The sequence below is a fragment of the Fringilla coelebs genome (assembly GCF_963513975.1).
Source record: "Fringilla coelebs genome assembly, chromosome: 3".
NCBI classification, from domain to species: Eukaryota; Metazoa; Chordata; class Aves; order Passeriformes; family Fringillidae; genus Fringilla; species Fringilla coelebs.
The window spans coordinates 29,610,681-29,635,833 of NC_140030.1; the positions used below are offsets into that span (position 1 = coordinate 29,610,681).

Here is a 25,153-nt window from a genome sequence, read left to right on the forward strand (position 1 = left end):
GAATGTTCTCTGCATGTCTGTGCTAAGTATGGCTTCAAACCGAAATTTCTCTACTTTCTGCTTCTTGGTGTATTTTCCTTGACTCTTTCCTGGATCCAGGTCTAATTCTGCCTTCTGTGTGCTTTAGCTAAACTCTGAGATAGCTGGAAGAATATGTTGCTGCAAAGACAAGATGGGATATCATCCATTGGCTGCTGCTGCTTCAGCTTATTGGTTTTTCCAGTACTTCCCAGATTTAAAGCAGATAAGACAATGTATAGATGTTTTCTCTGGAGTGCATCAGTAATTGCAGGTGAGGAAGTGTTTGGGATTTCTAAGCTGTTACTGGGAACAACAGATGTGTCACCAGTTGTGGCTTTGCTTCCTATATTATGGGAGGCAGAGAGAAACCAGTTTTGGGAGTCATGACAGAGGTTTTTAAACAGTAAGGTTTTTCTTTTTTCCCAATTTTTATGTCACTAGCCATTCAAAGTGTTTTTAATAATGTGAACAGTGTTGTCCATAAATACATATGATGGCAGTCCCTAATGTGGTGCTCCTCAACTAGTATAAATCCCTGTAATTCCTTTGATTTATGCAAACTGGAATAATCCTGTTTAGTTGAAGATTTGGCCCAGAGTACAGGAAGTGCATGTGTTAGTCAGGAAAGGTTGTAGCAGTTTCTAATTCTTCTACTTATTGCTTTCATACAGATGTGAAGTGTTTTTTAGAGTTGACATGGTCCAAATAAGGTATTAAGTTTTCTATTTGTAGTGTCAGCATTTTGCAAGGGAAGCAGCATCCTTGTTTCACAGGAAATGAAGACCGTATTTGGGTCTGGACCTTGAAGCATTACTGAAATTTTAAGAGGCAGAAATATTTCTTTAAAGGATAAACTGATTTTATTTGCAAACTTTTATGCAATTAAAATGCTTAGCTACTTCAGAGCTTATATTTGATTGAAATTAATGAGACTGTTTATATTCATGTAAAGTAGCTGAATCCAGGTATTTAGGACATGTAAAATGAAGTAAAAAAAAAAAAAATAGAATTTTGTAGCTTGATAGATCAATGAGAAATGCAGTTCCTCTTGAATTAAAAAAAAAGATTATGCCTTTTATTATGGGCAGACTTTTCACAAAGGGTCTTTCAACTGAGGATCTCACAACTCTGAAACACAGAATTAGGGCTCAACATTAAGGCCTTTATCACATGAAGAGTCTGAAGGAGAATAAGAATGCTCTGATGATTTGTCAGCTGTGGGACTGGGCTCTTGCACCTCACCCTGAGAGGTAAGGCAGCTTTACTTTCTGTAATTTTCAGAATGAGCAAGCAAGAAGTGTGACTTGCCTTAAGTTACACCGCAAGCCTGTGGCAAAGCCGTGGAATAAAACACCCCAGCAGATGTGTACGTAAGCTGCAATTTCATCTTTCTCTCGTGATTCTAAGTTGGGAAGAACAACAACTGTTTTGAAATTCAAACCAGGAACATAATCATGTCTTTCCATGTGATTTGTTGGTTATACTGGCTAGTTATCTTGACTGAAATGAGGAAACACTGAGGAAACAAAATCTGCTGAGTGGGTGGGAGGATTTGGGGAATGGGAGCTGGGGGTAGAAGAAAGTTTACCCTATATATTTTCTGATCTGAAGACCAATTGGCTAAATTGATGTTAAGCTGATAAATTTTCATATGACCACCTTCCTTTTTTTCTCCTATCAGAATAATTCAACTAGGAAAGGGTAAAATATGGCTTGGATATAAATAAATAAATAAATATATAAATTATGTACTGAGGCCCTACTCTCTTTCTTCTGTATATCTGTTTCTAGTTGTTTTATTTCTCTCTGTCCTTCTATCTGGTTCACATCTTTAAAGTGCAATACAGAAAACTGCCACAAGCACACTTGGAGAACCTGACAAAAGTGCAGTTTGGCAAATTCAGCTAAGAGCCAGTGGCAGTGGTCAGTCTCACCATGCCATCACAGACAGATGGTATTACAAGTGCAAGAATATTCAGGTTTGTAAATGATAGATTTTAAAAGGCAAGACAAAGTTCTGTAATTCACTGTGCAATACAGCATCAGTGCCATAAATAGGTGTACTCTATTGTTTGCTTGTGTGGATGATTTTTAAATTTATGGTGAAGTATATAAAAGTATATAAAATTAAAGTATGCTTACACTTAAAAGATAAAAGCTAGTTTCTGCCAGTGTAATAATGTACATAATTGGTTCTTCACAGCTAGAAACCAGATACTCTTTCATTCATGCATTCATACCATGGCTGTCTAATTTATGCAACTGTTGAGAGGGTGCTTTTAGAGAGGCAGGGCGAAGGAGAAAAAAACCCCAAACGTTTCTTACATTGTTACCTGACTGGGGATGCATGCATATAATTATGTAAAACCTGTGTCTGGGTGGCTGTTTGTTCTTTCTTGCAGAGTATTCTCTGCTCACTGAGTGGGAGGGTCACACTGTGAGACTAATAAGGACAGAGCTGCATCCCCCTCTACCACTCTTTGGAGACTCACTCTAGCAACTCCTCGGCACTACAGCAGCTCTGTACAGGCATTTTCAGTGCTTCTGGGGGACATACCAATAAAAAAAATTAAAGGTAAGCCACTCACTATCTGTAGTCAATTATCTAAACATCTTACATGTGCACACTCACACATGCTACAGTATTCCTGACTTTTGTTCAATGATTTTTGGTTTTGATTTCCAAAATTGCCGTTTAAGTTTATCATTGCTAATATTAACTATGTCTTATATAAACATGATGTATACCGTAAGTTTTTAACGTACTGCAATCAGCCTGTGCCATAGTATTCTGCTCATGATTGTGTAAATACATTGTATATGCTAGTAGGTGACGATAGGTGTACGCTAAGATATGCAAATAAAAAAAAAGCCCTGCTGAATGAGCAGTAATTTACAAAACTGATTAAACTGTTGCGAATTGCCACTATGCTGATTGTGCATATATTTACATTTAAAAACCTACCTTGTCATTAGCACGCGTGCCGGGTGGCCCGCACGCAGTTGGTGGGAGCGCACTGGTGAGCGAGCGGCGGCTCGGGCGGGCAGAGCGCTGCGGGGAGGGGGCACCGCGCCGGCCGCGGCTCTGGGGCAGAGCCCGGGGATGCCGCGGGCCGAGTCCCGGCCCGATGGGGCCGATGGCCGCCCCCGGCCCCTCACCTGCCGGCCCGGCGCAGGTGCGGCCGCAGCGCCCCGCGGCACCGGGGCTGTCCCGCTCGCAGGCTCCGCCGGCCCGGGCGGGCTCCTGGCCCCGCTCCGCCCCGGGGCTCGGAGGAAGCGGCGGCGGGCGCCTGCCCCTCGCTCGGTCACCGGGCTCCCCCGGCTCCCGGCGCCGCGGGCAGGGGCCGGGGAGACGGGGCGGGAGCGGCGGAGGGAGCCCGGGGCGGGGGCCGGGGGCGAGGCGCGGAGCCGGGACCGGGAGCCGGGGAGCGGCTCCGGCCGCGGGGCGGGGGCGCTGCCCGGAGCCAGCCCAGCCGCGGCGGAGAGCTGCCCGCTCGCCTTCCCGCCCGGAGGGCTGAACCCTCCCTCCCGCGAACGCGGCTCGATCCAAGGGGAAGGAGGCTGTCGGCGCTGCCGGGTTAGAGTCTGTGCTGCCGAGGGCTCGGGTCGCTGCACGGGCGCCCCGCGGGCTCCAGTGCCCCGGCGGCGCGGGGGAGCGGAGCCTCCCGGAGCAGCCGGCGGGAGAGGACACAAGCCCGGAGGTGCGGCGACAACGAGGGGGTGGCGGTATTGGTGAGCCCTTCAGAAAACCAGACCTCCGGAGCGGCAGCTCTACTGAATTCTTGCTTGTAAAACAGGTGCAGGAAATGAAATGATAATTTATTTGAACATGTATTCGCTTTGCTGCTGGTGGGAAGGCTAGAAAAGTTAATCATGATGTAGTTTCTGTCAGTTCATGACAGAATAGCTTTGACGATAAATAGGGAGCCTTCCGAAAATAATTATAACAATTGCATCTTAGGTATGTGATTTCCATTTCTTACAGAAGATGTGATTAGAAAAAAATAGTAGATATTTTCTGTGTTTCATTAAATTCATGTGTATTTGTACGTCGCAGTTGGCTTAGAAAGAAGCTTTTGTCCTCTAATGACAGTACCGGTTTGTGTTGTTAAAGCCTGTACTTCTGTGAGATTTAAGCTAGAAATTCAATATAGGCTGCTCTAGGCACTTTGCAAGGTGGAGAAATGCTGCATTTTGGTTTCTTTTGTGGTTAAACTCAAACAATTGCCTGTGGCCTTTGTTCCATTTGAGGACTACTTCAGCAGTCACTGTTAAGTGTTGTTACACCAAACAGTTTAGCTAATATATTGAATATTGAAAAACAATTTGGGGAGAAATATAGAAGAAAATTAGTAATTACTATTGAAATGAACATTCAGTACCTTTACAATTAATATCTCCAAGTTAGTATTTCTAAGGTGTTACTTCTGCATTTATTAATAAAGAACTAAAAAGGAGTATATTTATCATTTATTTCCAAACTGGCATAAATCTTTTTTGTAGCTCCTTAAACAGATAAATTATACGTTTGTATATGACTAACAACTTCCTCTTTGCACTTAAGAAGTTCTTGCTTGCAGTATTCAGGTGAGGTGAGAAGAATAAGATGAGATTGTTCTGAATATTCTTATTTTTTGTTTCAGATTTGTAGCTGTTTGTTCACATGTGTCCAGGGGGAGATGAAGTACATTGGATCCTGCATAATTTGGCTTTGTATGGCAGTCTTCCTCCTTCCTGTTTCTACTTCTGTGGCTGTCAGTGACCACACAGGTACTTCCATTTTTCTTGCCCATCACATACCAGAGGTGTAAATCTTAGTACTGAAAAAATTTTAGCAAATAACAAGAGCACACAGAAAATAAACAATATGAACAGATAAAATTATACAAGGTTGTTTTAAATCTCTTTCCTGAAATGAACTAAGTTTGAAGTAGTTCCAGAGCAGCCTTTCTGCTTCCTGTGCTTGGAAGATTCATGTTTGGAAGTAACTGTAGTTCCTAGGAGTTTCATTTTGTACTTTTTTTTTCCTACCATACAAAACAAGATTATAAATCAGAGTTTGCAAAACTTTTGTGAGCAAAATCATGTGGCTTTTTTAGAGCAGAGCAGTTATCCCATTGACCTAAACAACCTAATGCTCATGTTAACCGCACCCATACTTAATCCCTAAACTGGGTCATATGTTTCACACGGAGTGAAAAAAACCTTTTTCCTAAGAAGATGGGGGAAATAAATAAAATATATTGTTTAACTTAAAAGCTGTTGCCCGTCTTCTGCAAATTTTCTCATATTGCTCTGTTTTCCTCTTTCTCTTACTTTCCACATGTTATCTAGTCTTCTCACTTAAACTCTACATTAACTCTCCAGAATGTGGCAAATTCTGTCTTAAAGACACATCATATGTGCTTGTCAAATATGGAACATCAGGTTTCTAGAATTATTCAGCCTCAGCAAGTACTTCAAATTATTATCATTTTTCTACAATTATTATCAAAGAGAACAAATATTATCAAAGAGAACATGTTTATTGCTGTTTAAATTGAGTTGGGTTTTTTTTCTCAAAAATAAAATTAACTTTTAGTAATGTTGTTCCTTTCCAGAAATCTTTTGAAAGATAATAGAAACACACACACAAGAACTTTGAATCTCAATAACTTGTTTGTAACTCAGGCCCAAGAAATTTAAAAGTCCATGACTAGGAAAATAATCCTTTTACTACCCCTGGAAAATATAAGCAGTAATAATGAATAAATAATAAATGTAATGTGTGGGCTCTGAGGTAACAATAATGCATTATGAAGGGCCAGAATTTAAGTCAAAGTCGTTTTCCCCTTATATTTTTAGGGCAGTGAGGCTAAGTGCTGTGCTGATGAATTATTCTTACCCCCTCTGAGAGAGCAAGCCTACATCATAGCTGTGAAATCATTCTGTCTGAAAGAAGAAAAATGGGTTTTATTCTGTCATGGATAGGTAGTGGGTTGCAGAAGGGAAGTGCTAAAATGGTGCAAGTACAGAAGGTTCCCTAGTGATATAGATTAAAAAATGTTAAAATTCTAGGAAGTGCTGCCTCTTTTCTTTTCTATTTCTTTTTCCTAATGAAATGATGCCTTAGTAAAAGTTGGGCCAGCCACAGAAGATGTGGCAGATACACTGTTTATTCGCAGTTCAGTGTATCTGAACTGTGCATTACATTCTGTCAAAAGTTTGTAGCTAAGCAGCCAATGGTGAAGTTAGAATTTTCCTTAGCCTGATTGCCACAAATAGACCAATTGGGGTCCAATTGAACTGCTAGGAAGAAAAGGAGAGGTTGAACCTCTCCTGTGAATAACTGAGGGTGTGTGCTTGAAAGAGGCTTCTTCTTCTTCAGTTTGTGGAGGTACAGGCAGATGGTGAGGAATAACAAGCTGATAGCTGCCAGCTTGAGCAGCTCTGCCAACAGCAGGTGTGTGAGTTAAGCCCAGAGATAAACTCCAGTTGATAAGAGGAAAGAGTCTCTACTAGAGTTTGCAGGGATGGTTACCATTGAAAACAGAAATGTGAATTATAGACCAGAAAACAGGAGTTGGGAAAGAATGGATGCAGGAGTGGAGCAGCAGTAAAAGTGGAACAGATCCTTCTGTCAGCCTTTTGTTACTCTGCTCTGTTCAGCTGAACTGAGTCCTCTGTGTGGCAAAGTTTTCTTCCTCCAGTTTTATAATTTGTATGCAGGTGAATCTGTTACAAATTTGAAATCTGCTTTCTTCATGGAGAGAGTAATATCTAAAGGTTTGGGTTTTTTTTTTTTTTCCTATCTTGTATTCAGTAGTTCTTTCTTGGGCCTTTGTTCCTTCCCATGTACAAGTTCTGTTTAAATCAGCATCTGTCCTTCAATATCTGCCTAGATGATCTTTTTGGTTTTCTTCCTTCAACAACAGATGCATAGTATTTATTTCTCTGGGCTAATATGGAAGCTTTTCCAGCAAAGCACATTTAGGTAGGATCTGGGATTATTATATTTACAACTTGAAATTTCTCACCCAATCTACTTGAATCTAAAGAAATTGCTTCAAATACATGGAAAAGTGTAGACTAGAATTAATTTGAGGGTGGTGAGGGAAAGAAGTGTGTTAGGGGAAGGATTGATTTGAGCTTTCTGAGCAGACATGCTGAATATACTTTCACTTATTCATTGGACCAATATTGTAACAGACAAATACCAAAATTGAAAAAAGAGTCAGAGGCTGAGAGAGTGTGCTGGATCTTCTTGGAGCAGTCCTCCTTAGGCTCTGAGGGTGCCAGTAAGCATTAGATTCACATAGAAGATTGCTTTCAGTTCTCATATTTTGATATGCTTTAGTGTTCATTAGAAGGAAGCACTCGCGTCTCATGATGGGGTAAAGCAAATCTGAGGGGAGGGAGTTCAGGAGTTTTCCACAGGCATATTTTTGATCTGACTGCAAGCATACTTTTTTCATGTTGTCAACTTATTATTATTGGGAATATTTGGGGATTGAGTGTGGACGTTAGCTCTTTCTCTAGTGACACATGAAGTTCTAACTTGATCATTCCTGACAGCTTTATATTAAGAATATTACTTTTCTGTCTCATTCCCAGATCATCGCTTCTTTTTCAACTTTCTTTTGCAATTAGAGTTTTTAAAGCCACTGGCTAATCCATGAAAAATGTAGTATAAACAAAGTACTGGGACTAATAGGCATGGTGAATTTTCCTTGTCTTTTGACATGGAATGTGTTGTGAAAAATATTGGCTATGGATCATGATTTTAGATAGGCACTTCAGCCCGATTACAGTGAGTGATTTCAAGTATGCAAATCAGTTCAGCTTTTTTGGTTTTAATGTTTTAGTATAGCTAGATAGTTCTCCAAAACAATGTAATGACCCTACAGTATCTCTCATATAAAATGTCTTCATATTCCTGATATTCCCATTGGACCTGGCCTTGAATGTTTCCAGGGATGGGCCATCTACCACCTCTCTGGGCAACCTATTCCAGTGTTTCACCACCATTATTGTAAAGCCTAGTCTAAATCTAACTTCTTTTATTTAAACCATTACCCCTTGTCCTGTCACAACAGGTCCTGATAAAGAGTCTATATCCATCTTTCTTACAGGCCCACTGGCTAGAAGGCTGGAGTAAGGTCCCCCTGGAGCCTTCTCTTCTCCAGGCTGGAAACCTTAATTCTCAGGAGAGATGCCACAGGTCTCTGATCATTTTTGTGGCCTTCCTTTGCACCTGTTCCAGCAGGTCCACGTCTTTCTTGTGTTGGGGCCCTGGAGTTGGATGCAGTAGTCAGGGTGGGGGGTTTTTCATAAGAGCTGATGGGCAGAATCATTTCTCTTAATCTGCTAGCCATGCTTCTTTAGATGTAGCCCAGGATATGACTGGCTTTCTGGGATGTGAGCACCCACTGTTGGCTGATCTCCAGCTTTCCATCCATCAGTATTCTCAAAGTCTTCTTGTCAGGGCTGCTCTCAATTCCTTAAACCCCCAGCCTGTTTTGATACTGAGCATTGCCCTGACCCATGTGCAGCATCTCATGAGGTTGTTGGGCCTCACAAGATTCCCAGGAGCCCAATTCTCAAACTTGTCCAGGTCCCTCTGGATGACACCCTGTCCTTCAGGTGTGCCAACTGCACCACTCAGCTTGGTGTCGTCTGCAAATGTGCTGAGGATGCACTCAATCCCTTTATCTATGTCGTTAACTAATTAAATAACATTGATCCCAACTTCACATGCCACCGATTTCCATCTGGACATTGAGGAGTTGCCCACTCCCCTCCTGGATGTGACTGTCCAACCAATTCATTATTCTCCAAGCAGTCCACACATCAAATCCCAGCTTTACAATTCAGAGATATTGTGGGGACCATGTCAAAGGCTTTGCAGAAGTCCAGATGACATGCATAGCTCTTCCCTTGTCCACTGATGCAGTTACTCCATTGTGCAAAGCCACTGAGTTAGTCATGCAAGACTTGGCCTTGCTGAAGTGGTGTTGGTTGTCTCAAATAATATAAAGTCCTGCTTTTCACTGCTTACTCTTCTTCAGAGGAGATTTAGTTCTCCAGCGTGAGTATCCTAATCCTTTAACTCTGCTGCTTGGATTTCTTATTTCTGCCTGCCAATGCTGCTACATTACTTCATAACCATCGAAATAGTCACCAGACTTGAAGCTGACTTCTTTAATGTAACACGTTCCCTTCATTCTTCCCACTGTTGTCTTAATTAGCATATGTATTTTAATGTAATATAATCTTCTTTACAGAGTAAAATAACAGAATACAACAAAATCACATCTTAGTTCCTTATGCCTGTATACTTGAGGCTAGAGATATGCAAGAAATCTGAATTCTTGACCTTGAAAGCAAGCCAGCTGGATCTGCTTATCTTCGTTATGAATATGTTTGAGGTGGGCTTACTGGACATCATTGCTGATATTTGCAAGTGTGTGGCTAGCTCTGAAGAGGTTGCCTGTGTCTGTGTGTTTATGAAGCCAGATCCAGAAGGAGTATGAGAAAAAGCTTGGGTAATATGGGTTTCTGCCTGCAGCTTGACTCGACACAGGACGTGGGTATACATTAGGTCGGGCTTTGCTGTTTGGCCACATTCATTGCTGTGGTCATGGTTACTGATGGAAGCTTCAGTGCCTTTGCAATGTGCATGTCAGTGGTGTTAATGGCAGCTAAAAACTTCACCTGAATGTGGCATTTAGTTATAAAGTAGCACACGAGTTCTTGTGATGTGAACCTAGCCATTACAGATTATACTAACCTGGAGAAGCCAAGACTGCCCATTGGAAGTTTCAGTTCCCACTCAGGAAGTGCACATGAGAGATATCTGTAAGAGGGAGACTGAAGCACACAGCACAGTCTCTTCTGTCCTCGTTTGCATGGAATGGAAAGCTGAGCATGGTGCCTAGATGGAAGTTGCACTGTGCTTCAACAGGTGTCCTGATCATTCCAGGAATCTGGAACCTGCCATTGCATGTTGCAACAGATATGTTTATCTGCAATGCCTTTTTTTTTTTTCCCTTTTCATTATGCTATTAGAAAACAAACAAAAAGTTCTTACTAATCTTAGTAGTGAGAGAGAAAACAATCTGTGATGTACCTGCTTGGTCTGAATAAATTAATATTTTCAAGATTATTTAATTGATTTTATATTAATAAGCTCATAGCTAGAAATCATTGATTTATAAAGACCAAGGCCAAATTTTTTTTTATAGGTAGGTAAACTCATTGATTTAATGATAGGTTAACCTGACCTATGATATCACTGGTTTAATATGAATTTTTCAGTTCAGTCCAAACATATGCAGTTTTATCATGTGCAGAGCAATGTAGTATATAAACCTAAGCTTGTTCTTCTTACTATTTCATTAATTTAATGGTAATGTATTTTAGCAGGCCAGGTGAGTTCATGGTTTCCCACTTTCCCCACATTAGCAGGGAAGGGTTTATCTTGTTCTTTTTCTTTTCTGAATATCTTCATGTAGACCTTGTAGTTCAGCTGCCCACATGTTGAATGGGCAAACTGCCTGTTTTGTCTCAGGCTAAAGAAAACTTAAGGATCTGCTGGCAGTCTAAAAATCATGGAAGAGGTTAACTATACAAGCTGTAACTGTTGAAAGAATTTTCATCACTCTACAGTAATGAAAGTTGTCAGTCTTGGTATGGAGAGAGTTTGGTCTTGTTATTTTAGAGTTTTCCTTAGCTCTCTGGTAGAAGGAATAGCACTGAACTAAAGGAGTGCTTCAGCAGCACGCAACAGAAGATTCACCATAACTCTTTCAGTTCTTCTGAGGATGCAGAGTACAAATAAATAACTAACACTTAAATGGCCTGTCTATGCTGTGACTGTTGTGCCACTGATAAAAATAGGTCCATGGTCCAGTCTGTGGCATGTGAGGAATCATTGCTATCATCTGGATAGCACAAAAATTAAGGCTTGAGTCTTTATTTGGACTTGGAAGAAAGTGGCTGTGGGGAATAGGCTCAAACTTTCTAGACTTTCTAGTCTTTCAGTGCTCAACGCTCATGTAAGTTAATGCTGGGAAAAAGAAAAAAAAAAAAGCACACTTGTGTCCCAAGTTCTCTGAAGCCTACATCAGTTTAGGGTAAAATCAGCAATTAATACTCTTTGTCTGCTCTTATGAGTACTGTCAAGAATTTAACCAAAAAGAGAATCTGCCTTGAAATTTATTGAATATTTTTGAAAAAGGCCCTTAGAAAACCTGTAGACTTAAGAAAAAACATCTGTCCATGTATGTCTGACATTCTTTTGTGACTTCAGCCATAAACGACTTCCTTTATGCCAGCTTATTTCTTAGAGCTGTAGTTATGTAAATGTACCCTAACAACATTCATTGGTTTAGAGAGGCTGTGTATAGAATTCTATAGTTCAATAATCTGTATTTGATTGAAGGCTGAGGTTTGTAAACTAAAGGGTATCTAAGGTAAGCCTGTTTCTGTCCCATGTGTGTATATATCAACTGGTGTATTGAAATTGCTATGTTACTGTGTAATTCCAGCAAATGCTTTTCTCACTGTATAAAACTTCCTGCTAACCAAGAATGATGAAAGATTTCACTTCAGAGTTTTCAACATGAATATTCTTTACAGTTCGGTGTCTTTTCTGGGGAACGGAAATTTAGAGAGTTTTTCATGCATATATTTCATCTCATCATGAAACTCTATCTGTACAGGGAAAAAACATGCATATCCACGTATTTATGGATCTATATGAGGGAAAGGAAAAAATTATTCCCCAAGAGCCTTTGAAGTAAATTAATTTATCTGTGATGTTACTTGTAGTAGTCAATTGTTAGTTGTAACTGTTATTTTACATGTGAAGCACATGGAACTTAATGAATCTTACAGAAAAAAAAAGGTGTTTTGCCTGGTCTATTCTTTAAATAGGTGGCATAACTTTCATTAACCATATTATCAGGAGGTGTCTTTATATCTGTATTATATTATATAGTTTCACTTTTGCTAGTTATTTCCAATTAGCCATTCTCAGTCCAGATCAAATACTGAAATGCATTAAATAGCATTTAAGAGTTTTGAACCTTTCTACATAAATACAGAATGAATGAAAAATTTTGCATGCTTTAAGGTTACAAATATAACAATGTTTGGTCTGGGTGCTCTCATGAAACATTCAAATATAGATGATTTCCAGGTTAATGGTAGGACATCCCTTACTTTTTTCATTGAACAAATGGTTCAGAAAGTGCCTTGACCTTCACTGCTCAGCAGCTTCAGATGCACCTTGGACATCTTTTCTGTTGCATCAGCTCACAAAGCTCTGTGCTTGATAAGTTGACAGGTCAAATATCATAACTTGTGGTCTTTGATTTGCTAGGTTTTTTTAGGATTTACCAGGGTTATTTGTAAAACTTGTTAAATAGCAGGCCTTATTTCTGACCTCTGCACAAAAGTGACATTTTCCTGTATTTCCCTCTTAAAAGTGGGCATTCCTGTATACCTGTTAATAAAAGAGCATAAAGGACTTCATGCAAGTAAGAAGTAATAATAATAAATATTATATATTAATAATACAGTGTCTTATCTAAGGATCCAGTTAGATTTAACCTCAGTTTACCATGTTCCAAATTTTAGAACATTCTGTTTGCTTACCAAAATACTTTCATCCAGACTTATTCCCCTACTTAATTTTTGTGCTTTTTTTCCCCCAAAATACAATATGGTTTCATATTCATGAATGGGGGAAATATTTTCTAGTAATACAGTTAGAAATACAAAAAGAACTTGGAACAGATATTACTGCTTTATAGAGAGTTGTAAATGGAAACAGCATGGTAAGAATTTAATGGTTTTCTTCTGGCTATATTGTTTATATGAACTTTAACCACAGGCAGCTGAATTAAAATGTGATACAAATTCTATCTGCTTATATTATTGGAAGTGTAGTATAAAATCTGCTCTGGTTTAGATTTTGTACTTTGGTTTAATGTTGCTTTTCATATCCTAAAGCAACAAAAAGAAACATTCCTGTCAATATTACCAAAACTGCCATGATAATTTGTTCAATTCCTGTTAGTTTGATGACATTTTACCATAGATACTAAACTGTGTTCTCTTGAAGGTGCTGTGTGTCCTTTAATGAAAGCAGTTTCCCGTCATCTCAAACAAATCAACAGAGACAGTCGTGGTGTAGCAGGTAAATGACCAAGCTAATGTGGATATCTGTATTAATTAGCTGGTAATGATTGCTGGTTATAATTATAGGCTGACTGAAGCTGGCTTTAAAATTTAAAGGTGAGGACAGAATGCCATCCCCCAGTACCAAAAGCTGCTGCTGCTCCCGGGAAGATGGCAACATCCCAGAACATGTTTTTCCTCAAAAATATTGGTTCAAGTTTGGCAGCCACACTAATTTCCATGTTTTTTTCCCAATCATCCTGCATTCTTGTCAACTCAGATGATAAAAGAACTAGAAAATTCATTTTTCAGGTTTTAAAATCATCTGCCAAGTGAATTTTGTATGAATAGTTCTAATAAAATGAATATTGAAAGTTTCTCTGACTTCAAGTTCTCCTTTTCAAAATAGCTTGTCAGTCTATATTCTAGAAATGCTAATATGCTTGTATTCAAGTATGCTAAAAGATGATTATTTACTTATGGTTTTTAAATTCCAGTATAATTGTATCATATTGTGTTCTATTTTACAGGGTTTGATCTGACAGAAAGCTTTTCTTTAAGGCAAACCTCTTGTGGTGGGGAAAAGATCTGTTTTAAATTGGGAAGTGCCCCTCTCATTAGAGATACAAGGTAAGATATTACTTTCATGCTTAGCTTTTAAAAGATAGAGCTCAGCCTCAATTCTACTAATTAACTGGATCACTGAACATGCATCCAAAGAATGCCACAGCAAGCAGTATGGCTGTTTTTAGGCTTTTTTCAGTTTTTTTCTGTGGGAAGCATTTTGGTTTTGGTGTGCTATCCTTCTGGAATCTGGGAGTACACAGGTAGTAAGTTAATTGTGAATAGCACTTTCTCAAATCACGATTCTAATACTGAAAATTCCACTGTTAATGCATTAATATCTGTAAAACAAAGGGAACATATAACTTTCATGGTATGACAGGAAGTATTATACTAATCTCCTCTCAGTGAAGTTGCCTGTCCTCTCTCTCACTACTGCTGGCAAGATTAAAAAGAGAGAGTATCACCATTTCCTCGAATGCTATTTTTTTTTATTTTTGTGGTATTCACATTTTGCCTTTGAGCAGCAACAGAACAGTGGGCACTCAGTATAGAGGAGAAAGTAGGCAAAATCCTATTCTGGCACAGGGTGGGAAGAAAAGCAGGGACTGCATGAAAAAATCAAAAGGACAGTGAAAGAGAGTAAGGCACAATTGGATTGGATGGACTTAAGTTTGCACAGGGACAAGGAAATGTCAAGAAGCAGTTAGGAATGTAGTTTCAAGTTCCCTGAGCACAGTGGAGAGAGAGGATCATCTCAGAGCTTCTTGGTTGAGATGTGCTCTGAGTCATGGGACTGTGGTTTCTGTACAGCGTGTTCCTGGGATGACGAGGGAAGCAACTGTATTCCCATGTCTTCAGGTTGGGTATTTTCTGTTGCAAGAGGTCTGGCTCCAGCTTGCCTAGTAAAAAACCACACCTGGCCCTTGGACTTCCCCTTTGCTTCCACCCTGGGCATAGCACAGAGTAGCACGAGGCCAGGGGGAAGGAAGAAGAGAAGAGCTGGAGGCACACAGACACCAAACAAAGCGATCTTTGTGGGAGGAGTGTGACTACAGAAAGAATTTATCTGGCTATTTAGAACATTGAGGTTCTCTAAGTTTTTCTGATAGATTAGATACTGTAAGTGCAAATTTTTAGGCTTGTGTAATTCTGCAAAGTTAAAATAATCACTATTTTTTTTTTTTTTTAAATACGTTGGATGCTATTGAAGGAAAATTGACTGGACAAAATTACTTGACACAAAGAGTGCTCTTCTTTTATTAGAACGTTTTCAATATTATCCACATTGTCTTTAGAAGAGTAACAGGAGATAGTAGGTAACACTTTTGAATGTCTTTACTAAAATATTTTGAGAGAGTTTTAGTAAGAAAACTTTCATTAAAAAATTATTATTTTTTCCTTTTTTTATAAGCCTTTGTTTCCAATTTATCGGAATTTTAGGGACTGTAGAAATTTAGAGACTGTAGAAAGGTAGAAAATTGAGGCAATAACAAGAAATGTGGAGCAATTTTCCTTTAGGAATAAGAAGCTAAGTATTGCTAAGAAATGCACCTTGTGAGCTGGCTTTATTTTGAAACAGTGAGAAAATTAGTGCCAAAAATGAATGAGAGAGGAGATAGAAATTTCAAAAGGGTTAATTATTTAAAACTTGTATTTGAGGTAAAATTCTTGATTCAAAGTATTGATTTCTAAGAATTTGAGTGGTTTCAGAAGTGGTCTGAGAGGTCATGTTGAGGTTAAAAAACACAAAGCTTTTTTTTTTGCTTTATTTGGTAGGCCTGAATACTAGTGTCTTTTTTTTTCTTTTGAAAACAGCTTATTAATGAAGGCAATGAAAATGGGGAATTCACACCATGGCTGATAGCTGTGTCCTAGCAAAGCCCTAACTATCAGCTATTGCAAGGAAAGCCAGGTTGTTTTGTTTGGCTTTCTTTTTTTTTTGGACTATATATTTTTTCCTATCTTTTGTCTCATCAGTTTTTTGAAGGGAGAGGAAAATGGCTAGCTGGTTTTTCCTCATTGTCAGTGTAACTTAGGGCTGGGGCTAAAGAATTTCAGCTAGGGATAAACATGGAAGGAGGTGGCTTGGCTTTCATGGTCCCTTGGTTCTCACATTCCTCACTGTCCCTGCTATTTATTCTGTGTGTCCTCATTAAAGTAAAACTAAAGAGAAAATCTTTCTAGTCTTCCCTAGAAATATGCATCTCTAATGGATGAAAAATTTAGCTGGATGAAGCAACTGAGATGATGATTAATAAAATGCATATCAGTGCTGATAGATGAATAAAGTTAGGCAGAAAAATGAATATAATTAGGCAGAAAATTAATACCATGTTACTGATGATAAAAAGGTACAAGATAAGATTTTGAGTCAGCTTGCTGTGCAAGTAAGTAGTACCTCATACATATGTCTTCCTGAGCAATTAAAGGGTTAAAAGTATTTTCAATAACATTCAAGCACTGCAGAATTTCTAAAATTAAATCCGTGTTATTCATGGCAATAATCTTGCTCTTCCTTTATTAACCTTTCTTCACACAAATGCATGTCATTAAAAGATGAATTCTAGTCTTAATTATTTCAGTTTGTTGAATATAAAATGGCTTTCTGATGTTGAGAGAACACTTCGGACAAACAGTTTTTTAAAACTTTGTTTTAAGTGTGTTCCTTTTTAAACTCTTTTAAAGTTTTAGGATTTTTTTTAAATAAGGGCAGATGGCAGTGAGGAGCACAAAGTCAGGTTTTGGGTTTTTACATGCTAGGGTTACAATAAAGGATAGTCAGAAACTTGGGCATCTGTCATCATAACCTTATAATTTACTATCTCAGTTACCCATGTACAAGATCTTTTAATTAATTATTTTTATTTAAACCTACTTCTCCTACATTATGTCGGGTTGTGTGGTTCCAGACTCCTTGTGTTATTAGATGGCTTTAGGGATCATTCTGCCTCAGAAAATATTTCAGTAGACGTGGTGTGCAGTAAGCAGCAGAACAGTGTTTGTTATCCATCCTGCAGGAAATTGAGAGTATCTGATTAAGCTGACTAGCAAGTATCAAGTAACCTGGCACATCTCCTCTTGCATTTCATTCATTCAGTTGTAGTGTGGGTAATAGAAAGCTATGCTGTGCCATTTTTCTTCTGTGATGCCATTTTGGTTTTTTTTCAATGGACCTGGAGTAGTGTTTCACCTATTTATATGCTGTAAATAATTTACAATGCACTGTCAGCTTGGGAAATTGATTATGTTTATTTATGTTGGACTTCAGCTGCAGGTCTTTCTTTTTGTGATGCAGTTCTCTATATATTTTGTCTTGTGATAGCAGATGGATAGCTCTTATGCTTTATGTAAATTTCTGTAAAATATTAATGTAATGCCAGTAATACTTTGCTTATTAAAACTGTGAATTGCTTCTTGAAGTTCTCAGTGAACTTTAACAGAAGTTATTCCTGAGGAAAGCAGTGTAACAGAGCTTTTGAGTCATAAACTTGGAGTAAAGTATTGTTAGGCAGACAGTCTAATCATATAGTCATAATCACACCACAGAATCATAGAATAATAGTAATGATATAATGGTTTCTTTTTATCTCAACAAATACCTTATAGAGTCATATTTCTCCTCCAGACTTTCACATGTACTGCCCATGTAGTGTATTCCAGTGTGGCACAGAGTTGCTGATAAAGGAGAGCAGGGCTCTGTGCTGGTAGCATTCCTTTACACCTGCCAGCAGTATTCAGTACTTTTGGACATGAAACCTTTTAGGCTAATCGTTGTTCTTCGGTTGCCATAGAGTAAATATCTCTATGATGAATTACTTTCACTGTCTTTCTCTAAAGATCAGACATCAGTTGCTCCTCAGTCACACTTTTCTGGGGTGCTGGGGGGCTATTTTTCCTTCTTCTGAAAGCACCAATAAAGGAGATAATAAACTGGTTTCAGCTGAGTTTCAGAATGTTTTTGAAATGGATGTTCATGATTAGCAAATCTTCATGGCACAGTCACAGCTTTCTTATTTTGTAGTTTGTTTGGCTTCACAAACCATATTAATTTACTGAGGAGATTATCATAGCTGGCTGTTAAATTATCTGAGTTACAGCACTTGGGATTACTCTCACGACTCTTTTAGGAATTCTTCCCTTTCTTTGTAAGATACTACCAAAGAGCTTGCATTTTGACTGTATTTGGACTACAAGCTCCACCAGCAAAGTTGTTACTCACTGCTGCCAGAAGAGCTGTGGCTTGGGCCATATTTCAGAGAAAGTGTTTCACCTCCTTGGGATGTCTAGTTACTGGAGGGAGAAATACTGTTCCTACTTGCCTCAGTAAATTTCAGGCAGGAGGATTCGAAGAACAGAAATTGGTGATGAATAATATTTATGTAGGATTTTCTGTTTGTTTTTAGGGCTAACCTTTTTAATTGCAAAAAAAATGTGGAGAGAATTCCATTTTCCTAGAGCATCAGGTGAGGGGGTTTCTTTGCTCACTGTTAGAAGCCTTTTCATAGCCAGCAATTTGCTTTCCCAAAGCCACCTATCTCTACATGATTTTGCAATCATTTACTTTGCTGTCTGCTCTCTAGCTGTCTAGCTGTATCTGCTGAGGCCACTCTTTTCACCAGACTAAAAAATATTGGCTTCCTTTCATAAACTTCATCTCTCCTTGAAGGTTCTCATGGGCATGACCTTTTATTATTTTGGTACATGGCATTTTTTTGAACAGCAGGGTTAGTCTCAACAGTCTCCTTGAAAAACATTTTAAGACATATTTTAGGAAGTTTTATACCTATTTCTTAAAAATGGTATAGAATAGGTACGTGGGATAATCACTGGTTTCCAAAACAATTCATTGAAGGCTTAAAGTGTGACTGAAAATGACAATGAGGTATTATCCCAGTTTTGAGGCAGCAGTTACAATTATTCAAACCAGCTTTTATCTGTGCTCACACAAAATCCTGCTAGCTTTTGGTCTATTAAAATATTGGATGATTATGCAAGAAAACACCTCTCTTTTACTGTATCACGTATTTATTTGAGGTCACTTGAGCAGTTGGAGCCAACAATGCTAAGACTGAAATGTCTGGTATTTTGGTTGCAGGGTATTTTCAAGAAAAAGGCCTTGCCTTTGGAATTTGCTTCCTGAGTGTGGGAGCCTGAATGTAGTACAAATTCTGATGTTTCTTCAGGTCTTTTAAAGTAGTAAATCAGAAGCTGTAGTGATTCAAATTTTTTTTTATCCTGAAATAGTGTATTTTGTGTTTATATCCAGAAACTTCAACCCTTACTCTCTTTCAGAAATTAAAAAGAAGGAAACTACAGTGATTATTGTTGAAAGAACAAATTGGTGTTGTACCCCTCATAAATACCAATTATTTAATTAAGGAGAAAAATGGGGCTTCTTACCATGTAAAATGACAGACCAATGCTTCTTTTAAAGAATAATGACCTGTCAATGTCTTTCTGCATTTTGGGGCTTGTTTCTACCTGAAAATTTACAAAAAAGATGGCAATTTTTATAAAATTCAACATTCAGGTATTAATGGATTTTGATGTCCATATTGAGTTTGAATCATCCTACAATTTAACATGTTATTTACTATGCAGAAAGAATTGGGAAAACAAAGGCAAAGATAGAAATGGCAGAGGGGAAGAGCACATTTAAAAATGTACAGCACTTACATCAAAAGCACACTGTGAGGGAACAGAGATTTAGAAAATCTTTTTTAATCAAACTACTGACTGTAACAAATTAGAATTCTTGGCTTTGTAGTGTGTTCCCCTGAGAGTGGAGCACTTAGCAGAGCAGTGTCATACCAGCTGAACTGGTAAAACACTGTTGGATGAAGCAGTGTTCATCCTTTTATTTCCTAGTGATGATATTCTCGCTGTAAAGCACTTTCAAATAAAGGGAAGAGGCTTTTTGAGGTGTGTACTTTAAGGGCACTGCTCCACAAGGAGTGCTCAGGAGACAAGCCGAGTTTGTGTGGAATCCCATGTGCCTCAGGGCAGGCCATAAACAAATCCAAATAAACAAAGCCAGAAATGTTATCTGGAAGAAAATAAAATTAGGAGCTTGCCTTCACAGCACCCATCTCCATCTCTCAGCCTCATCTCACTTCCTCCACATCAGCATCAGCCTCTGTTCAGCGAGGCTGGCAGCTGATCCCTGTGGCTGTGCCATGTGAGCAGTCACACTGGGGAAGGAGTAGGATAGGCTGCCCCCAACCCCACCAGCACTGCCTTTTGCTAAAACAAACCCTGAAACTCTACCTTGAGTTTTTAATGGTTCAACCTGCTCTGTGGAAAACAATCCCAGTGTTCTGATTGAAACAACGGCATCTGCAATTTCACTTTTGCTATATATTCCTGTAGGGAATTCCTTTCTATTTTCATCTCGTATGGATGCCAAAACTATTTTTCAGTTTTCTTGTTTAAGATAGCAAAATCTAAAACATAGGTTTTCATAGATACAGCAATTGCAAGACCAAGTTGTTGTGTTATTTGATTTCTAGATTCAACAGAAGAAATTCACCTAGATGTCTCTCAATGGCCCTTGTTCAAATACTTGGACGCAAATTCTGAAGAAGGTAGTTCAATTTACCAGTACATTAACTGAAGGAGCCTTAAGTGATGCCAGAGTGTGGGGAACTTTAAAGTTTACATGCCTCTTACTCCCTGCCAAACATGCTGATTTTTAAAATCTTTGCAGTGTTTTCTTGGTTTGTCTTGGCCACCTTTTTTGAAGAAAAATCTGTCAAAAACGAGTACAAGGAGGATGCAGATCTAAGTCTTAAACAAGGTCAGCGTTTGATAGTCTTAGAACAAAATTGTGGTTGCAAAATCAGTACAGATGAAGTTTTCTGGAACCAGAATAGCTGTGGGTATCTGCAGCCATGCTATATGCAACCATGTAGAATTCAATGATACATACTGGGCATAATGCACACAGCTGAGGATGCACTGTAGCCCCATTATGTTGTATATAGAGACTGAAAGATCATTTATCAGTTTTGCTGATTGAGCTGAGAGGATTCAAGTGTCTTCATAAAATGCATATAATTTTTCTAGCTGAAGCAATGGTGCCACATGCTTCAAAAGTAATTTATCAGCAGACAGGAAAAAAGCAAAACAACAAACAACTCTGTAATAAATCAGATCTTTCTTTTTCTGGCTTTTGTGATTTAACACTGTGTAATCTAGTTTGCTTTAGCTATGCTTTCAGGCATTTCTCCTCTTAACTAAAGTTGTACCTACAAAAATATGTTTGTGCTGATATATCTGTGTTTATACTGAGGCTTTTTGTTTAAACATGTCGGAGAGATATCATACCCTTCCCCCACCTTGCCTCTGAGTTTTTAGGTTTTATATCTAAAAATATTTCATGGTCTGTCTTACAGTGAAACCGCCTGGTGTTTTTTTCATTACCCTGATTTTCATTTATTTTCATTGGTTCTGAAAGATTTTTGGCCCTTAGCATTTTTATGTGGTTAGCTCTTTGCAGTTTTTATCATCATGCTATGAAGTATATTTTTGTTTATGGAGATAAATTGACAAAATTTTTTAAATACTTCTTGGATTTTGAATGGATAGTACAGTCCATGTTCTGGGTTTTTCACTTAGAAGTCTGGGTATCAATTTGAGTTCTGTCCTAAGTGTTGAGAGTTTGCTGATTGCAGTCTTGCCTGTCTCAAGTGAATATTTGTCATGCCGCAAACTCATTTCAAAACTTGGAATGATTTATTAAACTTCAATTTGAGAAACAATCTGTAATCTATAGAAACAAGATGTACAGATATTGGTGTATTAACAGAACCACATGCAAGAGATCATGTTATTTTTGGATTTAGTCAGTGTGACTAGTTCCAGTATCTCAAAATTCTATTAAAAAAAAAAAATCCTAAAAATACTCTGGGATTAGGCATATCAATTTAGGCTTTGAATAATTTATTGATTATTGTTCCTAATATGGCATTGTGCTTCTAATTTTCATAGGAAAATTAATGTCTGTTTTATTTTGGGGATTAGAATACTAATTATTGACATATTAAAAATGTTAATTTTTAAGTTCTTGATCAATTTCAATTTCCTTCTTTTACTCAGTTTTCTTTGTGAACTCTGCTGAGAGTTCTGCTTAGATTAGACGCTAGGAATGGGTTTTTTTCCTCTGAAATTTTTGTAAAGCATTGAAGCAGACTGCTCAGGGATGTGGTGAAGTCCCTATCCCTGGAAGTGTACAAAGGCATGTGGATATGGCACTTGAGAACATGGTTTATTGTGGACACGATGGTGGTGCTAGGTTGGACTTTATGATCTTGAAGGTCTTTTCCAGCCTTAACAATTCTGTGAGTCTATGATTCTGTGAGAGTTTGGTAAGAAATTTGTGTGCAGTATTGATTTACTCAATACTTTTGAATGCATATCCCAAAAATATCCATTGGTTAAGGCAAGTGATATTTGCTTTGCACCACTCCTGAGAAGTAACAACACAAATAACATCATTGAGAGGCCATGACTCTACACACCTCTTTTTCTTTTTGCTGGATCTGTCTCTTACATGAGCAGTTCAGAATGCTAGGTGACTGCCAGTTTAAATTAATCTATGAAATTAAACAAAAAGAATAATAGTATTCACCAGGAGTGTATACAATAACAAGAACTGATTGCTAAGGCTTGCAGGGAAGAAGTGCCATTCCAGCCCAATCCTTGCACTGAGTACCCTCCATGGTGGATGTGCTTTGAAGTGCAGCATGTGCAATTGCAACACGAAATCATTGCTCTTGCTCGGGATGGACAGCTAGCAGTGACTTGTACAGAATTAGTAGATAATGCTCACTCATTTTATGGGTAAAAGTGGTACTTGGAAACGGGGGTGTGGGATGTGAATCTTCTATTGCAGTAGTTTTTTTTACTTTTTTTAATATCTCCTGTGAGAATAAGTTGCTGAGAATTAGAATGTTTAGCATATGGCATTATATTCTAATATGAACTGTGAACAATATATGATAAGAACAGTAACTAAGAAGATAATCATATGGGCAGAGGCATTGGAGGAAAATATATTACAAAAGGACTAAATGTAAAATGTAAGTTCTAGCTGCACTTCAGTAATGAGGCTGAATGTGATGACTTGAATGTCTGAAAAGGAAATGCCATCAGATATCTGTGAAGTCAAAAAGGAGCATAAACTATGAAATAATTTCTTTTTTAATAGGCTATTTTTCTCTCCAGAGAACTTTTTTTTAAATTTAGAAAGTTATAAATAATTGCATTACTGTTAGTATGTGGAGACAGATACGCTATGCTACCAGGAAATTACATAAGCTTAAGATTAGTTTGTTGTGAAAGTGTTAGGAGGACTGAAAAAACACTTCGTGATTCAAGGTAGCTGATATGATTTCATGGAAAGGAAAGTCATGACTCATGAACCAATCAGAGTTCTTGAAAGATCAAAGAGTTATAACATAGCCTTGCTTCTTTTTTTCTCCTTAAAAATAAGTTAGAAATACTCATATGAATTCATATTATGCCTAAGAATACATTTCTTACAACTACAACACCCAAACATTTTTAATCCCAATTAAGTTTGTGTCATCTCTTTTAAAAGCTTATGCTGATTTTTTTGTAACAGACAAGTGAATGTTTACTCCTACCCAGCTAGCTCTAGGTGATCCTGTGTGAGCAGGGGGCTTGGAACAGATGATCTTTAGAAGTTCCTTCCTACCTCAGCCATTCTGGGGTTCTGGGATTGTATTATAAAGTATTCTGTAAATAGTTTCTCTTCCTTTGGAATGTAGTTTCCCATAATATTGGGTATGTAATTTCATTGTCAACCATGTAAATTATAGACTAAGAGTGAATTCATCAAAATGCAGGTTTTGTAATGGGGTAATGAGGGAACCAAGTACTTCCTTTTTAAAACCTCCAAAATAATTTTTTTCATCTCATTTCATGCTTAAATGTTACAATTCTATTTAATGAAAAATATTGATGATAATAATAATATTTTCTTTACTGTTATAATTTTTTTACTTTTTTTTCTACTAGTCTGATATATACACTAGGTAATAAAATGTTCTTAGAATTTTCATCAGCAGTACAGACTCTAATCTCAGTCTTACTGTTGAAAATGATGATCATTGTTCATTCCATTTCTGTTATTTTGCATGAAAATTACATGGGTGATTTAACCTCAAGTTGCTGTAGCTGATGCACTGGTTTAATCCAAAGCTTTTCTGCTATGGAGCAGTGAGCTTTCCTCACAGTTTTGAGGAAAGTTTGTGAATTCCTACGCTATCAAGCTTCTTTGCCTGGGTATAAGACACCCAGCCTAATTCCCCAGTCTGAGAAGGGCTCCCGGTCATATTCAGTGTTCTTTCAAGTTGGTTTTGCTGTGTTTTGATGTGAAGATTAGAAATCACCTAAATAACATGCTTCTTGACTTATCTGTATCACTGCTTGACGTATCCTCTCAACACCTCTGTCTTGAGCCAGATCTCTATAAGCTTTGGTTTTTGTTTCTCTCCTAGCACTTTAAATGGAATACCTGGACACTCCCCAGCTGGATCTGACAGTAACAGGGTTAGCAAGTCACAGGTCTTTGGTCCATCCTGTTAAATATAGTTATGACTCAGCACATAGCAATGTGGGTATTTTTGAACTGCGTTTATTTTTAACCCTATTTAATCTGTAACTTAGAAAAAATCTCATTATTAGAGAAATTGTGAGAGTTGCAGGCTAAGCTGTACATACTCTTCATGGGGGTTTTTTGTTTGGTTTTTTTCTTTGTTTGTTTATTTTGTTTTGTTTTTAAACTGGACATTAATTACACAGTCTAAGTCCTGAGACTTAATAAAAATAATTTCCAGTTTCTGAAAATACTAGTAAGTCTTCTGATGTGGTGCAAATAAGCTTTTTGATGATTTCTTTTCCATACTTGTTCACTTAAAATTTGTGAGTGTTCACAGTTTTTATATACTGTAAAAGAGCACCTTATTTATCTAATTATCCTTCGAAGTGTAAGCAGAACACCAGGCTTAAATATGCATACACTAGTCATGCTGTGTGTAGGGGGTGTTAAAGCAGAAGCATGTTCTCTCTGCAGCCTCACTCTTGCAGCTGACAGCTACTTTTTCGGGTCTGACCCTGCTATCTGGTGTCATTAACCTTCTTTCTTACTCGGATCAGATCTCTTCTGTTGGTAACTCAATCTTCACTACTTACACCTTCTTTTTTGGGGAGATCAACTGGAACCAAGGCAGGTAGATATACCCATTTACAACAGAGTTGTAGGCTCTAGTGCCTTTAGTCTTGCCTGTGCCGTTTTTCTCAAGCACTTCTTAGCACAGCCTGCTTGCAACTTTAGCCAGGAATGAGTTTGTTTATTTATAGGCAGTCCTGCATGCTG

At 38.1% G+C, this 25,153-nt stretch overlaps 1 protein-coding gene across 7 annotated transcripts in view; it reads left to right on the forward strand.

Annotated features, from left to right (window-relative positions):
• Window positions 1-2,508: 2,508 nt before the first annotated feature.
• The window catches only part of COL19A1 (collagen type XIX alpha 1 chain), a 174,049-nt gene continuing 151,404 nt past the window's right edge, over window positions 2,509-25,153 (forward strand). For 4 of the 7 annotated variants that reach the window (XM_084203252.1, XM_084203251.1, XM_084203253.1 and 1 more), the window contains exons 1-4: window positions 3,763-3,818; window positions 4,665-4,791; window positions 13,130-13,204; window positions 13,716-13,815. In XM_084203252.1, coding sequence (XP_084059378.1) covers window positions 4,701-4,791; window positions 13,130-13,204; window positions 13,716-13,815 — 266 coding nt within the window. In that variant the 5' untranslated portion in view covers window positions 3,763-3,818; window positions 4,665-4,700. Of the gene's footprint in view, window positions 2,597-3,417; window positions 3,819-4,664; window positions 4,792-13,129; window positions 13,205-13,715; window positions 13,816-25,153 lie in introns of those variants that run through there. The other 3 variants (XM_084203250.1, XM_084203249.1, XM_084203254.1) reach the window with 3 other exon arrangements.